Source organism: Syngnathus leptorhynchus, chromosome 16 (assembly GCF_054491065.1).
Source record: "Syngnathus leptorhynchus isolate UIUO chromosome 16, UIUO_Slep, whole genome shotgun sequence".
NCBI lineage: Eukaryota > Metazoa > Chordata > Actinopteri > Syngnathiformes > Syngnathidae > Syngnathus > Syngnathus leptorhynchus.
The window spans coordinates 7,876,023-7,900,781 of record NC_141210.1 but is presented as its reverse complement, the minus strand read 5'-3'; the positions used below and the strand labels follow the sequence as shown (position 1 = coordinate 7,900,781).

Below are 24,759 nucleotides of genomic sequence, written 5' to 3'. Positions count from 1 at the left end.
TCCTTTTTCACAACACGTTATTTGAACATGTGACAAAGTGAGAGGATTCATATAAAATCTACATTTACATTCAGACTAAGAATAGCACAGCTGTTCAAGGTGTTAAAGAGAGGGATAACAGCTAATCAGTGACCAGATACTTCGTCTCAAGTTCTGAAAAACTGAGTCAGCTACTTATATATAATCTCTTTCCTTATTAGACTCTTTATTGCGCTTTAAGACATGACATCATCCTGCTTCCCAGCTGTTTTACACCCAATAAAGTGGTTTTAGAGCTCTATAGCAACATGATTTACTTATGGGACGAACACAAATACATGTATTTCATCCATTTAATTTTTATTTATACTTCTGTGATATTAAATCTGTTTCTTTTATCAATACTTTACTTTTTTTTCGGTGCCATTTTGAAAAATATAGGAACAAGGTGTTGTTTACATTGTTTTTGGTCATTTGGCGCCCTCTGTCATCCGATAAGGAGAGGTACAGCATGTAATATGATCACAAGAGTTAAGCGTTTACTTAGTTCGCACTTAAATATGAAATAAAGACTTTTAAACTATAGTTTAAATATACTAAATATATTTACTATTATTTCGGTTATTTGATGAATGAAAATACGAAAACACATACGGAGTCGTTGATTAGGGAGCGTTATTATATTAGCATATGACGGAAGCGCTCAACGTTGTGTTGCTTTCTGGTTTTCCCAATCGGCAACTTGTATTCCTTCAACGTTTAACATTATACGCCAGTATATGTTAATTACTCGACGTAAAATACATGTGTTTGGAATATTTCCTCAATTACAATGACCACTGTATCATTTTAATAATTTACCGGGAGAAAATACGGCTCGTCGTTTATGCGGTGTACTCTTATTGCGAAAGAGACTTGCGGAAGCACTAAACGGCGTTCCGTGAACACTACGTCGGCTGTGCCTGCTTAAACCTTTACGATCAAATACAAATATGAAGCCTTTACCGTCGCTCAGAACGGCATTTGTTTCTTTTGTGTCACTTCTATGCATTCAGATCGCCTGGTGCAATAATGGCAGGAGGGTACGTGTGAGTCGTCTTAAAATCGTTGAATTGCATTTAGTCTTGGATGAAGGCGTTTAGCGGTGTATGCTAGAAGGCTAACGCTAGCTTGGGTGGCCTTTTCTCCATTTGCAGGTTGACGACCAAGATGCGGAATTCAGTGATTTCTCAGTACCTATTGAACATTCCTTTGAAGTTGGTGAGGAAATTTTACTGTCGTAGTGTGGTTTGTTATGTTTGTTAGTTATCTAACGAAGCAACTTTAGTGCTACTTTGGGGGGGCGTACTTCGTGACCATATGCCGTTCGGAAGGATTAAACATTACAATGAAGTCGTCTGAAAATAATTTACTGGCTTTACCAGACTATTCTGGTCATATTCCCAAACTCTACAGTCTGATCTTCAATTCGGCGTATGTCAGTTGTTAATCCACGTCACCGTGGGTATCTCAAATCGCTTTCAAAGTATTGAACTGTCGCTACAATTTGAAACTGCAGGTGTATTTAACCGGGAACTCTCGCGCGATCTCTGTCCAGATGACGTAGGAAAATTCCGGGTGCGTGGAGCGCTGCTGCTCAAAGGAGGCAGGGATCCGGGAGTGACCCTGAATCAGAACCAACTAACGCGGGACGACAGAGTCAAGCTCAAAGTGAGTAAAAGCAGTTATAGACCACGCCAATAATAACAATAAAGTGCAAAAATTCTAACAAAATAAAAAAAAACAAGGTTGTATAATTAAAATGTTTTCACATTTACATTTTTTTTTTGTATAACCTCGTCTAGAAATGACCTTGCCCATGGGCACAAAAATGTACTGTTGAAAGCAATATATTGAAACCTGACAGGAAGTGGCAGCAGTGGACGGTCTGTACCGGATCCGAGTGCCTCGGGTTTCGCTGCAGGCCGACAGACAGACGGAGCGACAAATGGACGGATACCTCACTGCCTTTGTCAGAGCTGTAAGTCCTTTCAACAGTAATATCTACAAAACTCTGACCAAACAAGCAAACATTTTTCTTTTTTAATTTTCATTATCCTATTTTTTTGTTTATGTAATTTATACTAAATTGGATGATGAACAAAAGTTATTTGCGCAACCCCAAAATTCCACCAGATAGCGCCAAAGTAATACTAAAACAGAATATTTCAGGTTCAACTTGGAGGGCGAGTGTTTTTTTAGATGGTACTTTTGACTACCATTACTCTAATATATGACTAACATGATTTACAACAATAATAATCCTCATGATCGCCAACTTCCGTCTGTTCAGTGTGCCATGGTGGAGTCTCACCTGAGCGATGTCATCACACTGCATACGGACGTGTCGGGAACGCTGATCGGCATCTCCATCGTCACGCTGCCAGGCGCTTGCATGGGGACGGACGTGGAGGACGAGGTGTACCTGGAGCTCTTCAACACCACGCTCAGCATCATGGCCCCCGTCAACGCGCCCGGGTCCGTTACACCAAACGCTGATTACTTGTCGTCCTTCTACTTGTTGGCGAGAGGACCGATGGCAGCGATGGTTTTTACTCTCTTTGATGTCTAATTGCCACAAAATGCCCTCGCAGGCCTGAGACGCCTCTGTTCCTGGAGCGGATGAAGCAGGAGTCGGAGAAGAAAGGCAAAAATCCCCAGGAGCAAAAGTCTTTCTTCGCTAAATACGTAAGTGGACTGGACTTCCCCCTCCCCTTCCACGGCTCCCCACTTCACCCTCAGTGTTGCCCATCTTACCTGCTCATCAAATTGCATCTTTTTTGCTTGCCCCGTACTCGCCAAGGTGGATGTTTACCAAAGGGCTTCAGAAATTCTGTCAGTTGTAATGCCACACCTTCGCCTGAAGGTGACGCCGTGTGGCTGTCCACGCAGCTCCTCGCTGACTGTTGTGTGCCGCTTGCTGTGCTGTTGTGTTGCAGTGGTATTTGCTACTGGGAGGTGCAATCTTCCTCATGGCTTCCAATTCAGCACAGCCCCCAGCAGGGGGAGGCAGAGAGCAGAGCTGAAAAGCCCTCCCCCAGACTCACTCGCTGGAAGTAAACATGAGAATGCTTCATTGTGGCTCTTCCTCCTCATCTCCATCTGCTCATTTCCTCACACAGCGGCCAGCAATGTTGCTGTTGTACTCAACTGCCGAGAGATGAGGCGACTTTAGCGTATAAGAAGGAAATTGTTGAACACTGAGCAAGCGCATGTCTGTAAGTGCTGCTGTTTTGGTTAGCGACAAAGACAACAACACACGGTGGTGGGATCAGTGGCCATCAGTCAATGCTTCCCTGCCACGGTCATTTGGGTCCAGTTGATTCATTAATGGAGGTGCGGCGTCTACCAGAGCAGGGGCCGTTATCTGAGGAAATACAGCACTTTCTAACAATATGAAGATAGTCAATTTCTAACTGGAAATGATTGCGTGAGGGACTTGCGTTAATTGTGTTCCACTTAACCACTAACAATATGCTTATCCTGTTCTTGTATTGAAGCCAATCTGGAATAAACCAACAAATAGGTTTTATAATTTGTGTTGCAGTGGATGTACATCGTACCCCTGGTTCTCTTCCTGATGATGTCAGGCGCTCAGGACCAATCAGGTGGCGGGGCCGGGGGCGGTGGAGCAGCTAATGGCGGCGGACGATGATCTCTTTTTTTTGTTTTCAAATTCTCTTGTCAGCTGCTGTACATGAGCGTAAATATGATGGTTTCAATTTTTTAATACCACTGTGAAGATAATAAATGTATTTATGACCCCATCGGTAAGCAAAGACTTAAAGCGATTTGAGCTGAACCGAAGCCGCAACGCTGTTAATTTTAGATTTCAACAACAACTAAATATAGTTTGTAACTGCATCTGCATCATATGGAGCTCCATAGCATACTTGCAGAGGTATGACATCATGTGATATGACTCAAGTTAGAATATGTTGTAACATATGAATGATAGTTGACCAACAAGACATTTGCATTTCTGAAATGCAAAAGATCATACATAAGAGCATACAAGCACATATTAAGTCTAGAAATGAGAATTTTGCATGGAAAGCTGACAACGTGTATTTATTGTGATGTTTATAAGATTGTCTGAAAAGCTTAACGTATGGCGCTCCATCCCTCCGGAAGGCCTTTTTTAGTTTGGCCGCTTATTACGAGCGCCATTTCAACGCCTTGCTGACCTGTTGCCCCGCCGACCGATCACATCAGGCCCCAACTTGCAGTGGCCTGTTCCATCATGGGAGGAACTCTCAGCGTGGCTGCTGATGGATACGCTTGTACCGGGAAGCACGGGGACACTGCAACATGTCATCTGTGTGTGTAGATGCAAAAACTTCTCACATGTGCAAGTACAACGTTGCATGACAAACATTATGTTCGCGTAAAACCATCAAGAACCGTTTGATGAATATTGTTTACAGCGAGTATTATAAGAAGTCCCAAATAAGGTGTGTCAGAAAAGTTAAAGGTCCCAAAAAGTCCCAATGATCATCGTCACACACATCTAGGTGTGGTGAAATTTGTCTTCTGCATTTAACCCATCCCCGTGTGATTTTGATCCATCCCCTGGGGGAGTAGTGAGCAACAGCGGTGCCGCGCTCGGGAATCATTTGGTGATCTCCAGGACGGGTGTCCTACAAACTTGATGTCAAGGCAGCAGCATGCAGGGAGCACCCAAGATTTGGCAGCCCAGCCAGGAAAACGTGGCAGGGGGGGCTTTAAGAGAGGTTATGTCCATGACAGGCCCCTAAATCATCAGGGCCATGATGCCAGCGCCATGATTGAAGGTCCAACGGCAAGGTTTGTGTTGCGCAAAAAGCTGTGGGGGTTGTTGGTTTTAGCCAGTCACTAAATCTGAGCACCTTAAGCTTCGAGGCTTTGCTTCCAGGAATATGTTCCCAATTTGGATTTTTTTAGATTAATGCTAGTGCTAATGAGGCTATTTTTTTTTCCAAATCTTTTTATGTGCAAAACACTTAAGTTTTTGTTCAGAAATAAAATCTTCATTTTAGGAGAAAGTCAATACTTCCCCCCAAAAAATCCCAGTCAAATATTTATATTTCTAGGAGAGTCTTACTTCAAAATGGAAAATCATTTTTTTGGCTAAAATCAATTAGGCTAATGGTGAGCCCTGTGTTTAATCTTAAAACTACACTCCAAACATTAGCAGTTGTTGGGAGACACTGAAAGCAGTCTAGAATAAACGCGGCTGAGTGCACGTGGCCAGGCCGATCGAGAAGTGAGCCGCCGCCCGCCAGCAGCTGGCCGCCATCAATCAAGCGCCAAACATCCGCGCCGCTTATCACGCTCTCTATTTCCCCCATAGCGCCGCCGTGTAAGCGTGTAATCGGACAACACGAGAGGGACGCTAACACCGGCCGCCGCTTGTAAACAGAGGTCAAAGGTCAGCGGCGGGAGCTCGCACGCCGCTCTCGTATAGCGCGCCGCACCTCATTAAGATGTCGCGGCTCCCCTAAAGAGAGGCGAGGTATTCGTATTAACTCAACAGAACGTATATTAACATAAACATGATGAGACGCTCGCAGGACACGCTTGAGCTTTGCAATCACGGCGCCAGAAGGGTTAGGGTTTTAAATCTGTGTTAGGGTTTCAAATCAGGGTTTTGACTTCACTAAATTTCAAGTTAGGATTGTAAATGTAAGTCAAGGTTTTAAGCAAGGGTTGGGCTTTGAAGGCAAGTGTGATGTCAGGTTGCATCATCTCGCATCATGCTTTATTTGGAACTAAGAACTTTTTGATTAGGTTTTCCGGCACATGCAGCCTCCACGTGTGTGAAAATGAGCTAAGAATGAACACACACATATAAACGTCCGCCTACCCATACAGCAGCATGGCATCATCCGACACCTCAACTTGTGTTGAGTGTGCCCCCTCCCAACCCAAACAGGACCATCTGGTAGGTAATAAGAGGGCTCCCCCAAAGGAGAGTGTCACTACACCGACCGGCTCTCCACCTGAAACCACAAAAGCCAAGCAAGCAAGATGCCCGTACCCAAGAAAGCAGGTAGGACAAAAAAGGACTTTAAAGGAGTTTTGTTTAGTCAACGTAATTTGGGGGTTTTTTTTGCCTCAGAAAAGAAATCTGTCTTCCAGAACATTTTTCAAAAACCATACTCAATGCTAACAAATTCAATCAAGAATTTGACCTTTTACAATGGCAAGAAAAACAGTCAAATTTTACTGACAAAATTTAACAACGTACTGGCAAAATTGAACAATGTAATACGAACTAATTTTAACGTTGCTAAACGTGCGCTGCACTGTCACTGGTCTTTAGGTGTATTTTAACCATATTTTGGGGACTAAAAAAGTATATAAATCAATCTTCAGAAAAGAAAGTTATTGTATATTACAACATCAGCACTAACTTTAAGGTTGCTAAACGTGCGCTGCACTGTCACTGGTCTCTAGGTGTATTTTAGCCATATTTTGGGGACTAAAAAAAAATATATATCAATCTTAAGAAAAGAAAGTTATTATATATTACAATAAAAAATATTTTTGATGACAAAAACGTAATAGTGCAAAAAAAAAAGGTATTTAGACATACTGGCCAAGGTCATGCAGTGGACAGGCCCGCCGATAATTTGTGTTTTAGTCGTGTCGTATTGCCCCGCTGATCCCTCGAACTGGAGGCGATAAGTTATTCTGTCAAGTCTCTCCTTTCATCTTGGGAGGAGAAAGACGAAAGAGGCCCACATTCACCGGAGCTGACCTCGGTTGTCAAATGTCTTCATCACACGTATGGTAGTCGCCCAAACCGCCAAGGCAATCCCATAATCCTCGCTGGTCTTTCACGCGTTCGTCCGCTGCTTTCATCAAAGGTTGCAACTCTTAATAGTAGTCATCATGAATTAATTTATATATTTATAGAGACCAAACAAGAATTCAGATTGTTTTGAAAAAATTGTGAAATCATTTAATTCAAAAGTCATACTTTCATAATAAAAGAAGTCATATTTCTTCAAGAAAAACATTAAAGTCTAAATTTCCTTGAGAGAAAAAAAAATTGTAAATTCTTAACAGCAAACAGCAAGAATTAAGTTTTTTTACAGAAATGTATTCTATAGCTGGCTCAAAACTCAAATTATGGCTTGCAAAAATTGACCAAGTGGGCAAAACTCCCAAATTGGGCCTCTTGTAGGTGAAGTGCTGACATTGCAGTAATAACTTTGACTTATGTAATGTGAGCGAGGCGTCCCGCTTTAAACTTCTAATCGCTGTGATAAATGACGAGATTATCCGTGGGTCTTGGATCTTGGCCGGAATGCCAGGATCTTGCCAGGGGGGTCCTGGAATCAAAAGACCGCTCATTAAACGCTCTCACGGCATTTCGAGGAAAGACACCATGATCCTTACAGCCTCCCCCCCGCACATTTACTGATTGTAGATCTTAAAACGGTTTGACAGGTTAAGGTTTCAACAGTCAATTTAGGAATTGCTCACTAGGATCATTTAGTGGACCTTAGCAGCTCAGATTACAGTCAACTTTAACTTGGTCATAAAACTCTTAATACGACGAAAACAATTTTTGGTTGTATTTTGAATGTCTACAAGTGAGATCAGAGTGTAAAAATATTCTGCTGTGAGGAAGGATTTAAAAATGGAACTTGTAAATTCAAGTTTGGGAAAGGTTTTTTTTTGCCATTCAGACACTGACATCATTTTTAAAGGGTTTTTTCAAGAGAATCAATTAGTGTTGGTTGTTCTAATTTCTTTGTCCTTTTATAGGAAGAAAGAACAATGGGGCAGCAGAAGGTAATCAATTAAAAATATATGGAAGTGTAAAATAACAATCCATGACATTAACAACCAAACGTTTTTGTGTCCCTTCAGAGAAGCTGCCGCCGTATGAACCCAACATCCCTGAACCAACCACCAGGGCAGACTTTCTCAAATGTCAGTCAACAAATACAAAAAAAAAATAGCAAAGTAGCTCTATGGTTGATTGCTAAACCAAAACTGTGCTAACTTGGTCTACGCTAAAACACAAAAGTCCAAGCAATGACTTTTTAATCCACCTGCACTCCTCTTAGGTGACTCCGGCTAATTGTATTCTTGCCTTCCTATCCAGACTGGATGCCACTGACTTTGGATGACAAAACGGCGCAGAAGCTGCTGTGGATCTCGGAAAATGGAACTAAGGTGGCGCGCACATCCGATGCCGTCTGTCCTTATCCCAACAGACCGGAGAGATACGAGCACTCGCCACAGGTGAGCGAGTCAGACATTTTGCTTTCCAGTGGACGTTTGATTTTTTTAAATAAGTGTGTCTGACCCCTGCCGCTGGCGTTCAGGTACTGTGCAAGGAGGGCCTCCTGGGCTCGCGCGGCTACTGGGAGGTTGACTTTGAGGGCTGGGTGGTGATCGGTGCAGTGGCGGAGAGCGCCCCCCGCAAGGACGGCCCCTGCGGCCTTGGCGAGAACGCCAGCTCCTGGGGCGCGGGCTGGGCAGGCTCCTGCTACCAGGTGTGGCACAACGGCGAGAACGTGGATATGGACTTGCCCCTGTGCAAAACGCTGGGCGTGTACGTGGACCAGCCAGCCGGCATCATCAAGTTCCTGTTGGTGGAGGGCGAGGGCGACAAGGAGGTGCGGTTGGTGCACAAGTTCAAGATCAGCATGCAGGAGAAGCTTCTGCCCGCCATGTGGGTGGGCACAAACTCCTCCTGCCTCCTTCGGAAAAAGGAGCAGTGAATGGCGAGGTCGGAGGCTGAAATGAGTGGACCTTTACGGTGGAACAAGCGCTTGAGGAGTCCAAGGCGGAAGGAGCGAGCGTGCCTGTTTTAATGCCCAATTCTTTTATCATACCATTGTGTATTTTTTAGAGTTAGACAAAGGCGACTTTGCATCTTTCCATGTGTGCTCCACAGCTTGCATATTTTAGTGTGCCAAATAAAATGAACTTCTGTGTAAAAAAATAATTAAACTCGTTAATGAGAAGCTTTAATTGTAAGCTTGGCTTGAGGTGTTGCAGCGCAGTGCATTAATGACGAGCCCGCGTTTTCTCACTTGGTGTTGCTCCTTTATTTGAAACACAAAAGAAGAACATCCCGCCAAATGTCGCTTGGACATTTCACGTTAAATTCAGTCCAAACCTTTAGCGTTTCATTCACTTCTGTCAGTCTCAGTCATTCGTTCACTACAAGAAATAACAAAAAACATTTGAAGTACAATCATTGGACGAGTCAGTCACCGGTTTGCAAAGTACAAAGAGGCAAATATGCAAGTTTGAACAATGAATTACGGGAGGTGATGCTGGTGTGCCAACATTTTCAACATTAGCATTTCACATTTTCATCTTCAAGGAGAACAAATGTTTTCGAGCGAGGGCCTGACGACGCACCGGGAACTATTATTGTAGTTGTTACCATGTGATCCGTGCTAACATGCTAGCACACGCTAACCGCAGCAACAATAACAGATGCACTCGTGTGTTACAAAAGATGAATATTTTAGACAATTTTTGTGTGCGTGCACGCTACAATTGAAAGAAGAAAAAAAAAAAAAAACACTAACACGGCTAAAGCAAAAATTTGGCTACGTTCACCCTGTAGCTCTTAATGATCAATTTGGATTTTCGGATGAAATCTGATTTTATTTTTATTTTTTTAATGTAAACATTCAGATTACTTATTAAAGTGACCCAGACTTAAGCCTTCAGACGTGTCCTAAAGAAAAAAAAAATCAAAACAATTGGAATTTAGCTGTGGTGTGAACATAGCCTTAGTGTTTTCATTGAAATTATTTAAAACTTGAAACAGTTCGACTCACTTGTGTGCACTCCCAAAAACCTTTAGCATGTAGCATTAACGCGGTACACACGTGTGACAAATCGGACCAAAAACTAACACAAGCAGTCATTGCGCCCCTCATTGTGGCTACGGCACATTAGCATAGCATTTCCAAACTCTCCAGGTGCGACGTCAGCTATTGTTTCTTTTTTATTTTAGTGTTGCATTACCTCCTTGAATTAGCGAGCGATGAATGGAGGTGCATTTTTTTTCACGCAGTTTTCACACAGCATATGACTCTCGCCCCCCGCGCTCGCACTCAGTGCTTGAGCGAGAAGTCACCCGTGTTGACGCGAGGTCGTGGCAGAGCCCCGAACATTTCCGTCCCGTCGGTCGCCCCGGGGGCCAGAAGGGCCTTCATGCTGGCAGCGATGTGTTCCAAGTCGGCGCATCCCACCTGGGGGGACACATGCGGAAGGCGGCGTTATGCGGGGAAAATTGTACTTCAAAAGGGGACATTTTAGGGAGGGGCCAGTTTCAACAGGAGGAATTTTTGAAAAGTTTGGAAGACTTGAGAATACAAGCAAAGAAAAAAAAAAGTCTCAAGAAGCCATGCCTAAAATGACTGCCCGTTTTTCACTTGAAATGAAAAGTTTACCCGTTCTCCACTGTTGCCTTCCCCGGGTGCCGCCCGACCCCCCTTACACCCCCACACGGGTACAGAGACGGGCAGTGAGCGGGCCAGCGCCATGGGGTGGGCGTTGCGTGAGGCGTGCACGCCACGATGGCCTACGGCCATGCCGCGTGAAGGCGGCGGCGCCTCCTCACTCAACGAGCCTTCGGGACAAATGCAAACACAGAGTAATCAATGATGAGTGGTGAGTGAGAGGGCGCAGGCAAACTGACCGTCTGTGCTCTCCTCTTCGCCGTCAGACTCAAAGAAGGGCTCGCAGTCGCGGGATAGCGAGTCCTCGTCCATGGAGAACACGCCTGAAGCACAACGTGGATCTCAGTGTTTACTTCGTGGATTATGTCTCGTCTTTCTTGCTAATCTGCACGGTGCCGTGGACTTTTTTTTACACTCTGTGGGTTACATTCATGGTCTTTTTTGTGTGTGCATTATTTACCTGCGCTCTCGCTACCAAAGGGTCTCTTTCCTTCCATGTCCTCCTCTTCCTCGTCGTCCTCGTCATCCTCGCACTCTTCCTCCTCAAGGTCAACGATGCCCGAGCGTTGCCCGCCCTGTTGGGTGGCCTCGGGGGCGTTCTTGTCACGCTCGCCGTTGTTGGCCTGGCCCGGGACGCCTTCTGAGCTGTAGATGGATGGGTAGTTTTGCGAGTAGAGTCTGCTGTTGGGGCTGACGCTGCTGGGCACGCCGTCACCGCTCAGATGCTACAAACGGTAAGAAGAATGAAGCCGGGCGAGAAGAAGCATGTATGTACGCGGCTGACTCACCACCCTGGGCTCAGCCTCAGACGTGAGTTGGGTGGCGGCGTGACGCGTGTGCCTCTGCGCTGTCAGCAGGGTGGTGGAGTGCAACACGCCAATGTCGTCCACGTAGCGCCGCGCCGACTCGGCCAGGAAGCCCTGACCCCAAACGCCGTACGAGAACTGGCAATCCCTGGGAAAGCCGCCGCCGCTCTCCCACTTCTTCTTCTTGGCGGCGTCCGTTTCCGGCACCGAGGAGCGGAACTTCTTGCAGGCCGTGAGGATGGCCAGCTCGCAGCCCGATTTTTGGCAGTACGCGTCGGCGGCGGCCAGGAGCGCAACCCAGCTGTCCCTGTGGTTGTCCGCTATCTCCGGCTCGGACGACTTGGTGATGGAGGCCATGGTGGTGTCAGGTAGAGTGTGTGTGCGAGCGTGCGGAGTGGCCTAATGAATGGGGAAGCTGCTTACTTGCTGGTGTGTTTTGCTTGTTTTTTTTTTGCCCTGGTGATGATGGAAAGGAAGGTTTTGTATGAGGCACTGGGTGACTTAATGATATGATGACTGGAATTATTTTTTTTAGCACAAAGGCGAGCCAGGGGAGAGAATAGATGATGCCAAGTTGCTGGTGATATCTGCAGAATGGATAAAAACAACACGTAAGTCAACTAACAGGATGATAAGACAGTGCTAGATCATGTTTATCCTACATTACTTTAACAGATAAATATTAGATGTCTTTACTAAGGACAGCCGTGAGCTGTTTTAAAAATTAACCATTGCGCACTTAGTAGTCATTCGGGGCCACTTTGACAACACTCGATGCTAACTGAAGACTGGAGCTAAACTAGCTTTGAAATTGCTGCCAGTCCGTTGTAATGCCACGCTCTGCTTTGTTTTCATACGTTTGTATTCTTTTGCATTTCAACTAGGCTTGCGGTGGCTGCTTATTTGTGAGCCACTGTTGTTGTTGTTGTTGTTTTTGTGCAGACTCCTCATGATGGACGCCCCATGCACCATTTTTTCAGGCTCTTGCACGCAGCCGAGACGCATATTGCTAATGAGCAAAAACATGTCAAATGCTCACCTACCCGTTCGCTTTCCTTCCTTCGAGTTGCCACTTAATCGTCGAGGTTAAACTTGACTTTGCTGCGTCAAACGTGCTGTGCCTTCTTCAAGCGATCCTCTCCCCTAGCTAGGCTCGTCACCAGCGGGAAGTGTGCGAAGACGAATGTTAGAAGTTCCTGTCAAAAGCTTCAAAGTAAAACAAATGACGTTTAATCTCTGCCAATCACTTTGCGTCTCTTGCGAATCCTGGAGGTTGCAGGGAAAGGAGGCGTGCCCATTTTGGAGGCTCACCTTTGACCTCAAATGCAAATTAAGGACGTTTGTTTTGTGGCAGAAGAAGCGCATCTTTAATCTCTAAGTAAATCCAGACGCACGTGAATAAAGAGCAACGACAATATTACGTAACAAAGTGGTATTGTATTGTTTTTAGAAGTTCGAACAAAGTCACCTGCGCTATGACAAACATGAAAGCGAATAATAAAAAAAAAAACTGTCAAGAAATAAAATAACGTACTCATAAGATAAAATAATAATAATAACAAATAAAAGTGAACTTCATAACATAAGATATAAAAAAAATGGAATACAATGAACACGTTGGATTGTTTTGAGGGAGCGGTGATGAGTCACAAGGCTCGGATTGGCTCATGTTGATGATGTGCGAGTGGGCGGGCTTGGTGGAAACAGGAAGCGTGACGTAACATTTGTTTTGGGAAAACCGTCGTTGAAGTCTAGACTAGTAACATACGATGAACGATACAAGAATGGAGCAAAACGGTGATGATTACAAGGTAGTTGCACGACATTTTCTCGTCTATTTCTAACGCTACGAAGGTTGGAAAAAAAGTCGTTGTTCAGCGTGGGCGTTAGTTGCGTGTTAGCTCATTTTGTAGACGTGTTAGCTAGCTGGTAATTTAATTTCAGGAAAAAAAATAGGCGCTGTTTAAAACGTAAAACCCCCCACAATTGACTCGACTTGGCGGCTGTCTTTGAGATTGATGTTGACACATAAAGCTAAATCGTCACGAGACATAATGTGACGTAAATTGTCAGACCTGCCGCGAGCCGATCACATGATACGTTTACGTGACCAAACCCTTGTCGTAAATAATGTCCCCCGCCCTTGTTATTTACTTTTGGAAAATGTCAACATTAGAAACAGTTCTCAATTTGATTCACTTGCAAGATCATTGCCTACAACCACAATAATCAGTCCAAACTCAGCTCTATTGGTATTTGGTACAGCTCTGTATGGGATCTTATTTAGTGTACCTAATGTTGTTAGTGGTGTGTATATACTTGAAGCGTTTGTCTTGTTTCCTCAGCTGATATTTGAGAAGGAGGGTGTCTATCTGCATACTAACGCCAAGAGGAGCAACCAGGACACCAGCATCCCGGGTTTCATACGCATTGTGGAGCGGGTAAGAAAATCTGTTGTTGCCCTGACAAGATGCGGTAGAAGCGCTGAAGTATTATGTTATTTTTTTCAGGCTGGCTTGCCAGCCTTAGAGTGGAGTCCTCTGGAGGACGCGGGCCGCAGCGCTCCTGCTGTGCTTTACTCCAAAAAGGTGGGTTTCTTAGGAACATGACAACATCCAAATGATATGATTGACAGCATGAATCTTGCCAATCAGGATGGCGAAGGAGGCGGCGAGGAGGACACCAAGTTTGATCCCGGCTATGAGCCCGACTGGGCTGTCATCAGCACGGTGAAAAAAGATCGGGAGCATGTCCCCGTCCGAGAGACAGGTGCTGCTTAAAAAGCTTACAGGCCACATTTTTCTCTTTTTTTAACTGCATTCAAAAATTTATGTGTCACATGTATGTAACTGTCATCACTTGAAAGTGGCTCTGGACCTTCCCCCGCCTAGCTATCAAGTCATGAGAAACTCTGTATGGTTGCGAAACTATGTTTTTGAGATGGCCCATTTCTGGTGCAGGTCAGTGGTCATTCTCGCTGCCGCTGTCGGAGCTCTACTCACTGCGCAGGGCCCGCTTCTCTCTGGGCCGCAACTTCCTGGTGCTGACCAGCAGGGGGGGCCACCCGCTGCCTCCCTTGCACTTCCACCGAGGGGGCAGTCGTGAGCTGCTGCGCGCCCTCTGCCACTACGTCGTCCTGGACCAGTAAGCGTGGACTCGCTCACTCACTCAATCACACGTCATTGGATTACGTATACGTACGATCACTTTTTTTTTGGGTGATATCATCAGGTCCCCGGTGGACGGACGTCTTTTCCTGGCGTACCCGCAAGACCCTGGCGCGCTTTCGCAGTCCTTTGACAAGCTGCACCTCTTTGATGACGGAGGCGCTGATCTCGTGTCTGTAAGATTTGATTTCTTTAGCTCAACATTTTGCGTCGTATCAAATAGCTAACTGACTAAAATAGTGACGATACTTATTACTTATCTGCAGAGTATGTCATTCATTATTGGTTGTAAATAAATGATGTATCTTCCCCAGCGATTCATCCACGATCCCTATGCAACGACCTTTGGCGGCTTCTCCAAGGTCACCAACTTCTTCAGGGATGCCCTGCGGCCGCCCGAGCCGCGTGACACCCGCAATCCAAGATTGGCCCCGCAGCTGGATGAGGAGCCTGGCTTTGAGCTCATCACATGTGTAAGACGCACAGCTTCTATCCAAGCCGCCATCTCGCGGGCGGAAAACAAATCTCAATCTTTTTTCAATGCCGATGTTGGGTTTGCCCACCGCAGGGGGTGGAACTCGGGCCCAAGCCGGTGGTCAGCAGGGGGCGCCCTCTGGATGAGTGGGAGGTCTTTCTGGATCCCGAGGGGCGCGTAAAGGACCCCGAGCGTGTCAAAGAACTGGTCTTCAGGGGGGTGAGCAAACGCGATGATCATCACAATAAAATAATTCAGCATTTTTTTTCTTTCATAACATGAGCTGAGCATTTATTGTTGCAGGGCATCACACCGACGCTCAGGAAGGAAGTGTGGAAGTTCCTGCTGGGCTTTTACCCATGGAGCAGCACCCACAGCCAACGGGAGGAGATACTACGTCTCAAGACGTCAGTGCTTGAAGAGTCTTTGGATTTTTTTTTTGTCCAGTTTGTGCCACTTTTCAGATCATAAAGGTGGTCAACTTGTGTTGCGTGTGTGCGCAGGGACGAGTACTTTCGGATGAAGATGCAGTGGAAGTCGGTCAGCGAGGAACAGGAGATGAGGAATTCGCTTCTCAGGGGCTACCGCAACCTAATTGGTTAGTAGACTTGGTGGAGCAGCATGTGGCTCACCAGCCAAGGTTATTTTCAACAGGCATTGTAAACGAGTGCTCATTGATTGATTGCCGGCAGAGCGCGATGTGAACAGGACAGACCGACACAACACGTTTTTCTCGGGAAACGACAACCCTGGCCTGGCGCTGCTCCACGACGTGCTGATGACCTACTGCATGTACAACTTTGACCTTGGTGACTGAACAGAAAAAGCACTGTCGTCAGCCATTTGCTTTCAAATTGATGATGATGATAAAGATAGTAATGATCGTGTTGTTGCTTTTATGCACGCAGGCTACGTGCAGGGGATGAGCGACCTGCTGTCTCCTCTGCTGTTTGTCACACAGAACGAAGTGGAGTCCTTCTGGTGCCTAACTGGATTCATGGAGATGGTGGTCAGAATGCTTAAATGCCACCTTCTCATCTTTCCATTCCTCTTCTTTGCTCCTCTTTCTTGACCTACCGCTCCCTCTTTAAACATTGCAAAATTAATTGTGAGTTTTGCTGTGTGCTCCTCAGCACCACAACTTCGAGGAGTCGCAGGAGGCCATGAAGCAGCAGCTCCTTCAGCTCAGCGTCCTGCTGAAAGCTCTAGACCCGGAACTCTGCGATTTCCTGGGTGAGACCAACTAGATCAGGGCTGGAACTGCCAAAACATGGAACCAACAGCCCCCCCCCCCCCCTTTGTCGATCAGATTCCCAGGACAGCGGCTCGCTTTGCTTCTGTTTCCGGTGGCTGCTCATCTGGTTCAAGAGGGAGTTCTCCTTTGAGGACATCCTCATATTGTGGGAGGTGAGCTCCGTTCATGTCGCTACACGAGATTGTTTTGGCTCATGAGTGCACATCAGCTAAATTTGCCAGTCGCCACACAAACTTTATTGAAAGAGTTCATCTTAGAAGGAACCCTGAAAATGGCTGAAGTGACCCCCCCCAAAACAATTCACGGTGTGTTGTTCCTCAGGTTATGTGGACTCGCCTTCCCTGCCCCAACTTCCACCTTCTGATCGCTTGCGCCATCCTGCAGTCACAGAGAGGCGAGCTGATTGGCTCAGATCACGACTTCAACACTATTCTCAAGGTGGGTGCGTTTGTGTGTGATGGTCAATGGCTGAATCCTGATCCTTGTCTTCGTAACGCACAGCACATTAATGAGCTGACAATGAGGTTGGACCTGCAGAGCACTCTGCGAGATGCAGAGGCCATCTACCTACAGCTGCTCCAGTGCAAGGTGAGTATTTTTGTACATTTCCCAAACGCACGCACACTCACACGTGTTCTTGAATGGAACCTGAGTCCAGCTCCTTTGTAACCCCATCTCCTTGGCATTTGTGCCCCCAACCACTGGATTCCAGGATTTACCCCTGAAGGTCCAGGAGGTTTTAGGTGCATACGTGCCATCCAGCTCCTCGTCCGACGACGACAGCCCAGACTATGAGTGCGGCGATACACGATATTCCCCCGGCCAATCACAAGCCGGTGCGGCGTCACGTGACACCACCCCATAAGAAAACCCAACTAGCTGACATGAAGATATTTATGAGTTGTGTATTAACTGTAAGCTCGAGAAGATGCTGTAATACAATATGTTGGCAGCAGGGGGCGACGTGAAGGCCGTCACTGCGCTCATCTTCCTTTTCCTCCTTTTGATTGATGCTGCTCTCTTTTTACATTTTACACTAAGTTTTTTTTCACCCGCTGCAGCCACCCGACTAAAAAAAAGGGAAGAAAAATGAAGGTTGTTTTTTGTCGAGAGTGTTAGGTCGCCCTCCCTGACAGGCAGCCCTATGCAACATGGTCTCCTTTTAACCTTTGTACTGGTTCCAACTGCTCAGTAGTACCAAATAAAAGGATACTGAAGCACTATGTTGATTTTTTTAATATGGCAACAAACGTCAGTTTTGGGAGATAATACATTTATTAGCAAAAATATGACATAAAATATTCCGTAAAGAACTCACAATTTCATCTGCCAAGCATGATTGTATTTTAAAGTCTCTTACTTGGAGGATTATGATGTGCGACAGGCGAGGACTTAAATTGTACGTAATAAAACGTAAGTTGTGAACAAAGTCTGAAAGACAAAATGAATTGAGCGTGTAATCCCATCAGTGTCATCAGAATAAAATGAGGCTTAAAGCTGCGGACAAGGCTGCGGCCCTTAAAGCACTTTCAAAGCAGATTGAGTTTGAATGAGGGAGGTGGGGGCCTGGGGGGGGCGCCCAGGGGAAACCCAGTGACAGATCGCCGGCCTGTTTAAGCAAGCTCCTAAATTCATACGTGGCAGCTGTATTCAAAAACGGGCTGAGGGCCCAAAGGGGAGCGGCAACGGGTCCTGAGAAGGGGGCGCGGCACCCCGCCCCTCATTTTCCAGCTCATTTCACGCGACACCAGAGAACAGACATCCCTTTTTCACTGCCGCCATTCATCTCGCACACAGACACCTGCTGCTACTGGTAGTGAGTGTGTGTGTGTGCGTGTGTGTGTGTCAAGGGGGGAAGGTCAAAGTTTAACCAGTCCTCAAATTAAAACACAACACAAATCGCACCAATGATTACCAACATTTACGTCGTAACGTCCAGCACAAGAGTTTCTGGGTTGCTTTATCGAGCAGATTCCATGAGGTTTTCACGTGTCCTGCCAAGGCAGACATGTCCACCAAATTTCATGTCCATCAGAGGAACTGTGCAGGACTGTTTTCTGGTTTTCTAGGGGCACAGCTAAAGTCATTTGTCCAATGTGGCTGCTTCAAATCAAAATGGCTGACTTCCAGTTCAAATACAGGCATGGGACCTTTTGATTTTTTCTTCGAGTTTTAAACATGACTAACTTGGCCATTGCTCTTGTTTTGTTGTTTGAGCACACTTGAGTTGGGATTCCAGTCAAAGCGGCAGCAGCGGCGGCCTCGCGGACTGATGGGAATCATTGACGAGGAAACTGAATTATTGATGACCATCTCCAATCAAGTCGGTTTGGTCCCGTTTGAAAGGTGAGCATGGCCCCTGCGTGCCACCTGTAGTCAGGGTGTCAAATACGAGCTGCGCACCTCCATTGTGTGAGCGAGGCCTTTTTGGATCTCGGGGGAACGTGTGACGGGCGCACGACAAGCACGTGTCCATGCACTGAGAGCGTGCGAGGTAGAAGGCAGAAGGCCAAGCCTGGTGTCTGACACTGATTTGTAAACGGAGACAATACGGCTCATCGACCCGAGGCTCCACTGTCTGTTGCACATACCTCCAATCGTGACTCTGTCAAGAGCAGCAGATTGCCACAAGCCTCCATCGGAGAGGGGGCATATGGTGGGGGTCTCGGAGGGACGCTGCTTTGACAATGAGGCCAACTTTGATGGAAATGTCCCTTTAAATGTCATCCAAGGGCTTTTATTAGACCCAATGGGACGTAGCATTTTCAATTATGATCAGTATCAGTTCTTTTCTAAATCTTGTTTATTTTCACATGTGCTTAGGCAAGCCTTTGTGCCATTCATTTATTCATGGGTTAAATGGAGCTAATTGTGGCAACCGCCCCTCAACACTTTTGAACTGTATGCATTGCTCTGTGTGCTTTTATCAAAAATCAATTCAGATAAAACATTACTTTATTTAAGAAGAAAAAATGTGAAATGTATATATATATATATATATATATATATATATATATATATATATATATATATATATATATATATATATATATATATATATATATATATATATATATATATATATATATATATATATGAAATATACAAATTAAATTTATTGAGAATAAAACTACCTGCACTTTTCTGTAACAATAACATAATAATAATAACAGGAAATTGACGAATATCTTTCAAAAAAGTTGAGTTGACTTTCATTGTGAGTCAAACGTGAGCATGACCTCTCCTCATTTTACCTAATGACGTGGCCCAGAGCTTTGCTTCCCATTTGGTGAAGTTAAAACCGAAATATGTCATATTCCAAGTTGTGAGGGTCTTTAACTAATAAAATGCCATGTGGGTGCCCCCCTCCCTGGTCCACGTTGCCGTTGTAAACAAACACCGTCCTGCTATTATCATCCATTCCCATTGTCAGAGTGTGGAGATGACCTTTTTCTTCTCCCTTTTCACCGTCGATCCCAAGCTGTCACCCCGCCACTCCTTCTCTTGTCTGCGCCGTCGGCCGTGCTCCGCCCCACCTCGCTCCGCCCCCCTTCGCCGCCTCCCCCAACTCGCCGGCCCACCTGTTGAAGCGATTGTCCTTTTCACAGTTTATGTCACCGGCCAGAGGTGCCGCCCTCTTTCAGGCTCTCTTTCTTTCTCGTGCGTATAAAAGCGAGACGAGTTTTCTCGCGCTTTACTCAGACTTTTTAGCCAGAGCTTTGTTTGGTCTCACCATCATGCAGACGGACGACAGATGTGTGTCGCTGTGGTGCGAGGAAACAGATGAGGACTACCGAGATCAGGCCGTCCTGGGGACGGGTGCCCCCGGGGGTCAGCTGCGAGCTGCCTGGGACCCGTCAGTGTCGGGGAGGCGTGTGATCCAGAGGCTGCTTCACGTGGAAGAACGATACGTGCCCTCACCCCTCTACGTGGGCCTCATTCAGCAGGAACCCCAGAGACGGGAGGAGCTGGCCAAGTGGACGCTGGAGGTACGCAGTCAGTCTATCCACAACAGGTCTTCTGTGATGTTGACACTTTATTGATGGTCTCCTCCCTTACACACGGGAGCCACCATGAGGTTATGTCACCTCATCCCTCGCGTTGCTCCTCTCACGCGCTTTTCCCCGTGGTCAGGTGTGTTGCGATAGCGGCTGCGATGAGGCCGTGTTCCCGCTCTCCGTCTCCCTGATGGACAGATTCCTGTCGGTCACGTTGTCCACGCCCGTGTCACCGTATTGCTTGGCGGCAGCCTGCGTGCTCATCGCCTCCAAGCTGAGCGAGTGTGACAACATCACCTCAAATGCGCTCTGCGCTGCCGCAGAGTACAACTTCCTGCCCGCCAACCTGCGGGTGAGGCACCTCACTTCTCTCTAATTAACTTTGACCAGTCAGGCTAGTATTGCGGCGATATTTACAGTATTACCAATTTAAATTTCATAATTTAAGCAATGTTATGTTTTAAGTTCCAAAAACATGCTTGGTAGGTCGATAAAGTAAATATTCATCAAACCTGTCTACTCGTCCATAAATACATATCTAGGAAACACCATCTTCCAGCCATTTTTCATAATTTCTTCACATTTGTATCAGACGTTCTTTCATATCCAACAAGATAGAGGGACAATCTCTACCCACCTTCCTGTCGAACATCACGCCATCAATACAACATCCACTTTAGAAGGCCCTCACTCTGGAATGAGCTACCAGTCCATATCCGATCCATATCTTCACAGGCTGCTTTTAGAAAGCACCTGAAACACCACCTTCTCCACTCATGATCCTACCAGTCCATAATTATTCCACTGCACTCAGCTGATCCATACTAAGAACATCAACCTAAACTACAATTCATACTCTGATTCTTCTTTATGTTATTTTCTGTTTTGCAGTTCTTTTGTTCCCTTTTGTTTATTTCTACCTGGTGTCTCTTCGATTGCTTAAACATCACTGTTTATTTTGTTTAGCTTGTTTCTTATTTTTATAGTGTATCTGTTTATGTATGTATATATACATATATGTATATATGCATATATGAATATGATGAATTAATATTTTCCTTGTTATGCTTTTGTTTGTTTATTTATTTATTTATTTTTTGCAAACACTTGAGAGACATTTGCCTTCACAGCACTTTATTCTATATATAACAGGAGTGGAGCTCTCTAAAAGCCCTAGGCTTCGTCTCCCTCCTTGCACTGTTATTGCTGTAATAATATGTGCTAAACAATAAACTAAACTAAACATTGAGCACAAATTGTCCCTAGGTGTGAGTGCGAATGGTTGTCTGTCTCCGTGTACCCTGCGATTGGCTGGCAACTAGTTCAGGGTGTCCCCCGCCTACTGCCCGATGACTGCTAGGATAGGCTCCAGCATGTCTGCGACCCCCGTGGGTCCAGATAATGGATGGATGGATGTTTTAAGTCTGAAATAAAATACACCTCAAATGGACCCTAACACCAAAATACTCTCGCCCAACAGGAAATGGAGCGTGTGGTACTGGCCACCCTGCGCTGGGATACGGCGGCCGTGACACCTCAGGACTTCCTGCCACACTTCCTGGCATCCCTTGGGGAGAGAAACGAAGAGGACAGTACCACCTTGAGGCGACACAGCGACACTCTGGCGGCCTTGTGCGCATGCGACTCGCGCTTCCTGGGGGCTCTGCCCTCCCTAGTGGCCGCCGCCTCACTCAACTGCGCTCTTCGGGGCCTGGGCGACAGGGAGCGCTCTCGGCTCCTCCCGCTCAGCTCGACGCTGGCTGACCTGTGCCAGGCTGACCCGGTAAGTGCCGGCCAGGCCTATGATTGGCTCACGAGTCTTTCGAAGCATGGGGTTAAAGGCCTCCAACCTCAGTTTGAGAATCTCTGTTCTGACGTACTTCAATGCCAGGTGGTGCTGCAGGCCTACAGCGAGATGATTGAGCACGCCCTCCGGCAGCGCCTCAGCAGCAGGCCAGCAGACAAAGGCGATGAATTTGAGGACGAAAGAGCCGGCACGCCCACTGACATGAGAGAAATCGATTTCTAAACCCGTCAACAGCCAAACTGCAAGTGCAGACCAATCTAATTTGTCGTCATCAGTCAAACTGATATAAATTATGACCTCCACAAATGATACTTTTATATACTGAAGAGTTGAAGTAATTATGCTGTTAATTTATTTTTTTCCATTATTTATTATTTACATTTTTATTGTGTTTTTTGTGCCATAGTGTGTCTGTTATTTTATTGCAGCCTAGTTATGCATATTTTGCATATTTATATCTTTAATTTATTTATCTTGTGCAATTCTTTATTTTGGATGTTAATTTATTCAATATGCCATACTTATAAGTTGTTTTTAGTGTACTAAATGAACTAATTGAATGAGAAATCTATTTTTGGAAACAATTAAACATTTGAACGCACTTTGCACCCATAATTTACTGTGGGGCTTATGTTGTCTTGCTTTGTTACTAGTAGGTGGCTTTATTGTTCTTGTTAGAATTATGGACCTTGAGTTAACGTGAGTTGTTGTCAAAGCACCTATCTTCTTCTTCTTCTTCATTGGGGTTTAACGGCAGCTTGCATCCTAATAGTTGCATTGCTGCCCCTACTGGTTCTACACATCATTACACTAAATTCTCTTCACCAGATCTGTACTTTTTAAAAACTCAAAGAACCAGCGCTTTCCCCTCCCACTTGACCCTACTTCCAGAATGTTTTTCACCGATACTTCCTCAAGCCCTTCTGTCTGCAGCTTCTCCACCAACTCAACCCTTTCCCTGTGATATTTGCCTGTGCCTCCTTCCTTTTCCACCCTCCTCTTCCAGAACAGGTGCCTCCCTTTGCTCTTCTGCTCCCACTGCTGTTGCCACTGCAGCATCACTTCCCTCCACACAATACCTTTACCCTCAGACTTAGATAGCGCGATGTTGGTCTCCACATGCTCTTTTTTCACTCTGTCAGCCCTCTCATTCGCCCACATGTGCCGGAACCCACATCAGTGATACCTTAACCCCCCTCGCTGCCACATCCCTAACAGCCAAAAGAATTTCATGAATAAGGTCTTGTCGGCTCTGAGAACTGCCCCTCCCAATACTTTTAACTGCAGAAATTAGAATTTGCAAGCTGCTCCGCCCATTGCACCGCCATCAGGATAGCAGCCAATTCCACAGTAAACACACTTAGATTGTCTGATGTTCTCCTACATGACTTTGCATTTAATTTACTTATGTAAAATGCTGCCCCAGTAGCCCCAGTTTCCTGGTCCTTTGAACCATCTGTAAAGGCTAGTATATGGTCAGTGTAGTTCTCCACCACCCTGCATTGAAACTCATGCACCAGATTTGCCTCTTTTTCCCTAAACTTGACTCCAAGCAGCTTTAGATCAACCTCTGGGGCCCTCAGCTGCCACAGAGGAGCCACTGGCCACAATACTGCTGGGCAGAAATTCATACCATAAACAGCCACCTCTTCAGCCACTGTCTCCCCAGTTCACCAAAAGCTTTTCCCTCTCCCTGCCCCTCTCTCCCAGCTCGCCTGAATTCCCGACTTAACTGGATGGTCATCCCTTTGGCCCATCAGGCTAACCTAGTAATTAGCCTGAAGCTGCTTCCTTCTTAAACTGAGTGGCATTTCTCCTACCTCCACTTGCAATGAGCGCACTGGAGAAGATCTCACATCCTCAATGCTGCCGCTTGAACTACATCCAGCCTAGCCAACTGTGACTTTGAAGCAGACCCATAAACCACGCTTCCATACTCCATTCTGGATCTTATCAAGTATACATATATCTGCCTCAAAGATGATTTACTTGCTCCCCACTCTGTTCCAGCCAGACATCTTATTACATTTAAAACTTTCTTTGATTTATCAATGACGTATGTGCTCCTCCTGTCATCATGACCACATTCTACCGTGGCACCATTGAGAGCGTCCTCTCCAGTTGTATCACTGTGTGGGGTGTTGGCTGCGCTGAATACAACATGAAGGCCCTGCAGCGCATAGTGAACGCAGCTAGTAAGATCATTGGGGCTTCACTCAGCCTCCCTGAAGGACATTTACACCTCCCGTCTCACCCGCAAGGCGACCGCGATTGTGTGTGATGTAAGTCACCCCGCTCACTCTTTGTTTGATCTTCTGCCCTCTGGGAAGAGATACAGATGCCTGCGCTCCAGCACCACCAGACTCACCAACAGCTTCATACTCCAAGCTGTCAGGATCCTGAATTCTCTCCCCCCTCCCCCCTCGGCTGCATAACGTCCTGTTCTTTTGCGCTATATTCTGGCTGTCTGCTGTATGCATGCTTGCTCCATTTTGCTCCTCTTATTTGTCTATTTATTGTTTATTTATTGGGTTATTTGCTTATTACTTATTCATCGCTCTTGTCTATTTGTTTTTAATCTTTGTGCTATTTGCGTGTATGTGTTGTGTAATGTGTCTAGTCACCGCGGGACAGTGGGAAACGTAATTTCGATCTCTTTGTGTGTCTTAAAATGTGAAGAAATTGACAATAAAGCAGACTTTTGACTTTTTTTTTACTTTTTTACTTTATATGGTTCCTCCATGTGATCCTTACATCAAACAACACTCCCAGAAACTTAAAACAATTTACTTTCTCCAGGCTCTTT

The 24,759-nt window shown here is 45.7% G+C and overlaps 5 protein-coding genes across 6 annotated transcripts; 4 read left to right on the top strand and 1 right to left on the bottom strand.

The window, feature by feature from the left end:
• The first annotated feature begins 887 nt into the window (after nt 1-887).
• On the top strand, nt 888-3,785 carry emc10 (ER membrane protein complex subunit 10). 2 transcript variants are annotated; one of them, XM_085934033.1, is made up of 8 exons: nt 888-1,061; nt 1,176-1,239; nt 1,577-1,689; nt 1,886-1,999; nt 2,312-2,496; nt 2,613-2,706; nt 2,958-3,074; nt 3,566-3,785. In XM_085934033.1, the coding sequence occupies exons 1-7, from the start codon at nt 972-974 to the stop codon at nt 3,042-3,044; spliced, it is 747 nt and encodes a 248-aa protein (XP_085790159.1). In that variant the 5' UTR covers nt 888-971; the 3' UTR covers nt 3,045-3,074; nt 3,566-3,785. The 2 variants fall into 2 exon arrangements, with proteins under 2 accessions (XP_085790159.1, XP_085790158.1); XM_085934032.1 differs by lacking the exon at nt 2,958-3,074 and having other exon boundaries at nt 889-1,061.
• An 871-nt stretch (nt 3,786-4,656) lies between these two features.
• On the top strand, nt 4,657-8,944 carry LOC147044646 (tripartite motif-containing protein 16). Its single transcript, XM_085934347.1, has 6 exons — nt 4,657-4,824; nt 5,933-6,049; nt 7,777-7,803; nt 7,882-7,944; nt 8,120-8,259; nt 8,343-8,944. The coding sequence occupies exons 2-6, from the start codon at nt 6,028-6,030 to the stop codon at nt 8,739-8,741; spliced, it is 651 nt and encodes a 216-aa protein (XP_085790473.1). The 5' UTR covers nt 4,657-4,824; nt 5,933-6,027; the 3' UTR covers nt 8,742-8,944.
• A 103-nt stretch (nt 8,945-9,047) lies between these two features.
• akt1s1 (AKT1 substrate 1 (proline-rich)) lies at nt 9,048-12,519 on the bottom strand. Its single transcript, XM_085934355.1, has 6 exons — nt 12,295-12,519; nt 11,234-11,838; nt 10,906-11,170; nt 10,685-10,768; nt 10,437-10,615; nt 9,048-10,235 (listed from the first exon to the last, which is right to left on the bottom strand). Exons 2-6 carry the CDS (start codon nt 11,606-11,608, stop codon nt 10,098-10,100), a joined length of 1,041 nt encoding a protein of 346 aa, XP_085790481.1. The 5' UTR covers nt 11,609-11,838; nt 12,295-12,519; the 3' UTR covers nt 9,048-10,097.
• A 376-nt stretch (nt 12,520-12,895) lies between these two features.
• tbc1d17 (TBC1 domain family, member 17) lies at nt 12,896-17,596 on the top strand. The gene is made up of 17 exons (XM_085934354.1): nt 12,896-13,062; nt 13,597-13,692; nt 13,762-13,839; nt 13,906-14,020; nt 14,212-14,395; nt 14,483-14,594; nt 14,733-14,891; nt 14,987-15,112; nt 15,197-15,300; nt 15,397-15,491; nt 15,586-15,702; nt 15,802-15,902; nt 16,027-16,126; nt 16,203-16,300; nt 16,470-16,586; nt 16,650-16,736; nt 16,861-17,596. The coding sequence occupies exons 1-17, from the start codon at nt 13,021-13,023 to the stop codon at nt 17,011-17,013; spliced, it is 1,884 nt and encodes a 627-aa protein (XP_085790480.1). The 5' UTR covers nt 12,896-13,020; the 3' UTR covers nt 17,014-17,596.
• Nucleotides 17,597-19,557: 1,961 nt separating this feature from the next.
• ccndx (cyclin Dx) lies at nt 19,558-22,560 on the top strand. The gene is made up of 4 exons (XM_085934083.1): nt 19,558-20,137; nt 20,283-20,498; nt 21,627-21,929; nt 22,038-22,560. Exons 1-4 carry the CDS (start codon nt 19,760-19,762, stop codon nt 22,173-22,175), a joined length of 1,035 nt encoding a protein of 344 aa, XP_085790209.1. The 5' UTR covers nt 19,558-19,759; the 3' UTR covers nt 22,176-22,560.
• The last annotated feature ends 2,199 nt before the right edge of the window (nt 22,561-24,759 follow it).

What these genes read in the sequence shown, in the direction of transcription:
- emc10 (XM_085934032.1), top strand. Translation starts at nt 972, where the DNA reads ATGAAGCCTTTACCGTCGCTCAGAACGGCATTTGTTTCTTTTGTGTCA. An exon ending in ACGACAGAGTCAAGCTCAAA is followed by an intron (nt 1,690 to 1,885) that starts GTGAGTAAAAGC and finishes GAAACCTGACAG; the next exon opens with GAAGTGGCAGCAGTGGACGG. An exon ending in GCCCCCGTCAACGCGCCCGG is followed by an intron (nt 2,497 to 2,612) that starts GTCCGTTACACC and finishes ATGCCCTCGCAG; the next exon opens with GCCTGAGACGCCTCTGTTCC.
- LOC147044646 (XM_085934347.1), top strand. Translation starts at nt 6,028, where the DNA reads ATGCCCGTACCCAAGAAAGCAG. An exon ending in GCCCGTACCCAAGAAAGCAG is followed by an intron (nt 6,050 to 7,776) that starts GTAGGACAAAAA and finishes GTCCTTTTATAG; the next exon opens with GAAGAAAGAACAATGGGGCA. An exon ending in GAACAATGGGGCAGCAGAAG is followed by an intron (nt 7,804 to 7,881) that starts GTAATCAATTAA and finishes GTGTCCCTTCAG; the next exon opens with AGAAGCTGCCGCCGTATGAA.
- akt1s1 (XM_085934355.1), bottom strand. Translation starts at nt 11,608, where the DNA reads ATGGCCTCCATCACCAAGTCGTCCGAGCCGGAGATAGCGGACAACCAC. An exon ending in CTGAGGCTGAGCCCAGGGTG is followed by an intron (nt 11,171 to 11,233) that starts GTGAGTCAGCCG and finishes TACCGTTTGTAG; the next exon opens with CATCTGAGCGGTGACGGCGT. An exon ending in CTTTGGTAGCGAGAGCGCAG is followed by an intron (nt 10,769 to 10,905) that starts GTAAATAATGCA and finishes GTTGTGCTTCAG; the next exon opens with GCGTGTTCTCCATGGACGAG.
- tbc1d17 (XM_085934354.1), top strand. Translation starts at nt 13,021, where the DNA reads ATGAACGATACAAGAATGGAGCAAAACGGTGATGATTACAAG. An exon ending in AAAACGGTGATGATTACAAG is followed by an intron (nt 13,063 to 13,596) that starts GTAGTTGCACGA and finishes TTGTTTCCTCAG; the next exon opens with CTGATATTTGAGAAGGAGGG. An exon ending in GGGCTACCGCAACCTAATTG is followed by an intron (nt 15,492 to 15,585) that starts GTTAGTAGACTT and finishes GATTGCCGGCAG; the next exon opens with AGCGCGATGTGAACAGGACA.
- ccndx (XM_085934083.1), top strand. Translation starts at nt 19,760, where the DNA reads ATGTCACCGGCCAGAGGTGCCGCCCTCTTTCAGGCTCTCTTTCTTTCT. An exon ending in TGGCCAAGTGGACGCTGGAG is followed by an intron (nt 20,138 to 20,282) that starts GTACGCAGTCAG and finishes CCCCGTGGTCAG; the next exon opens with GTGTGTTGCGATAGCGGCTG. An exon ending in TCCTGCCCGCCAACCTGCGG is followed by an intron (nt 20,499 to 21,626) that starts GTGAGGCACCTC and finishes CTCGCCCAACAG; the next exon opens with GAAATGGAGCGTGTGGTACT.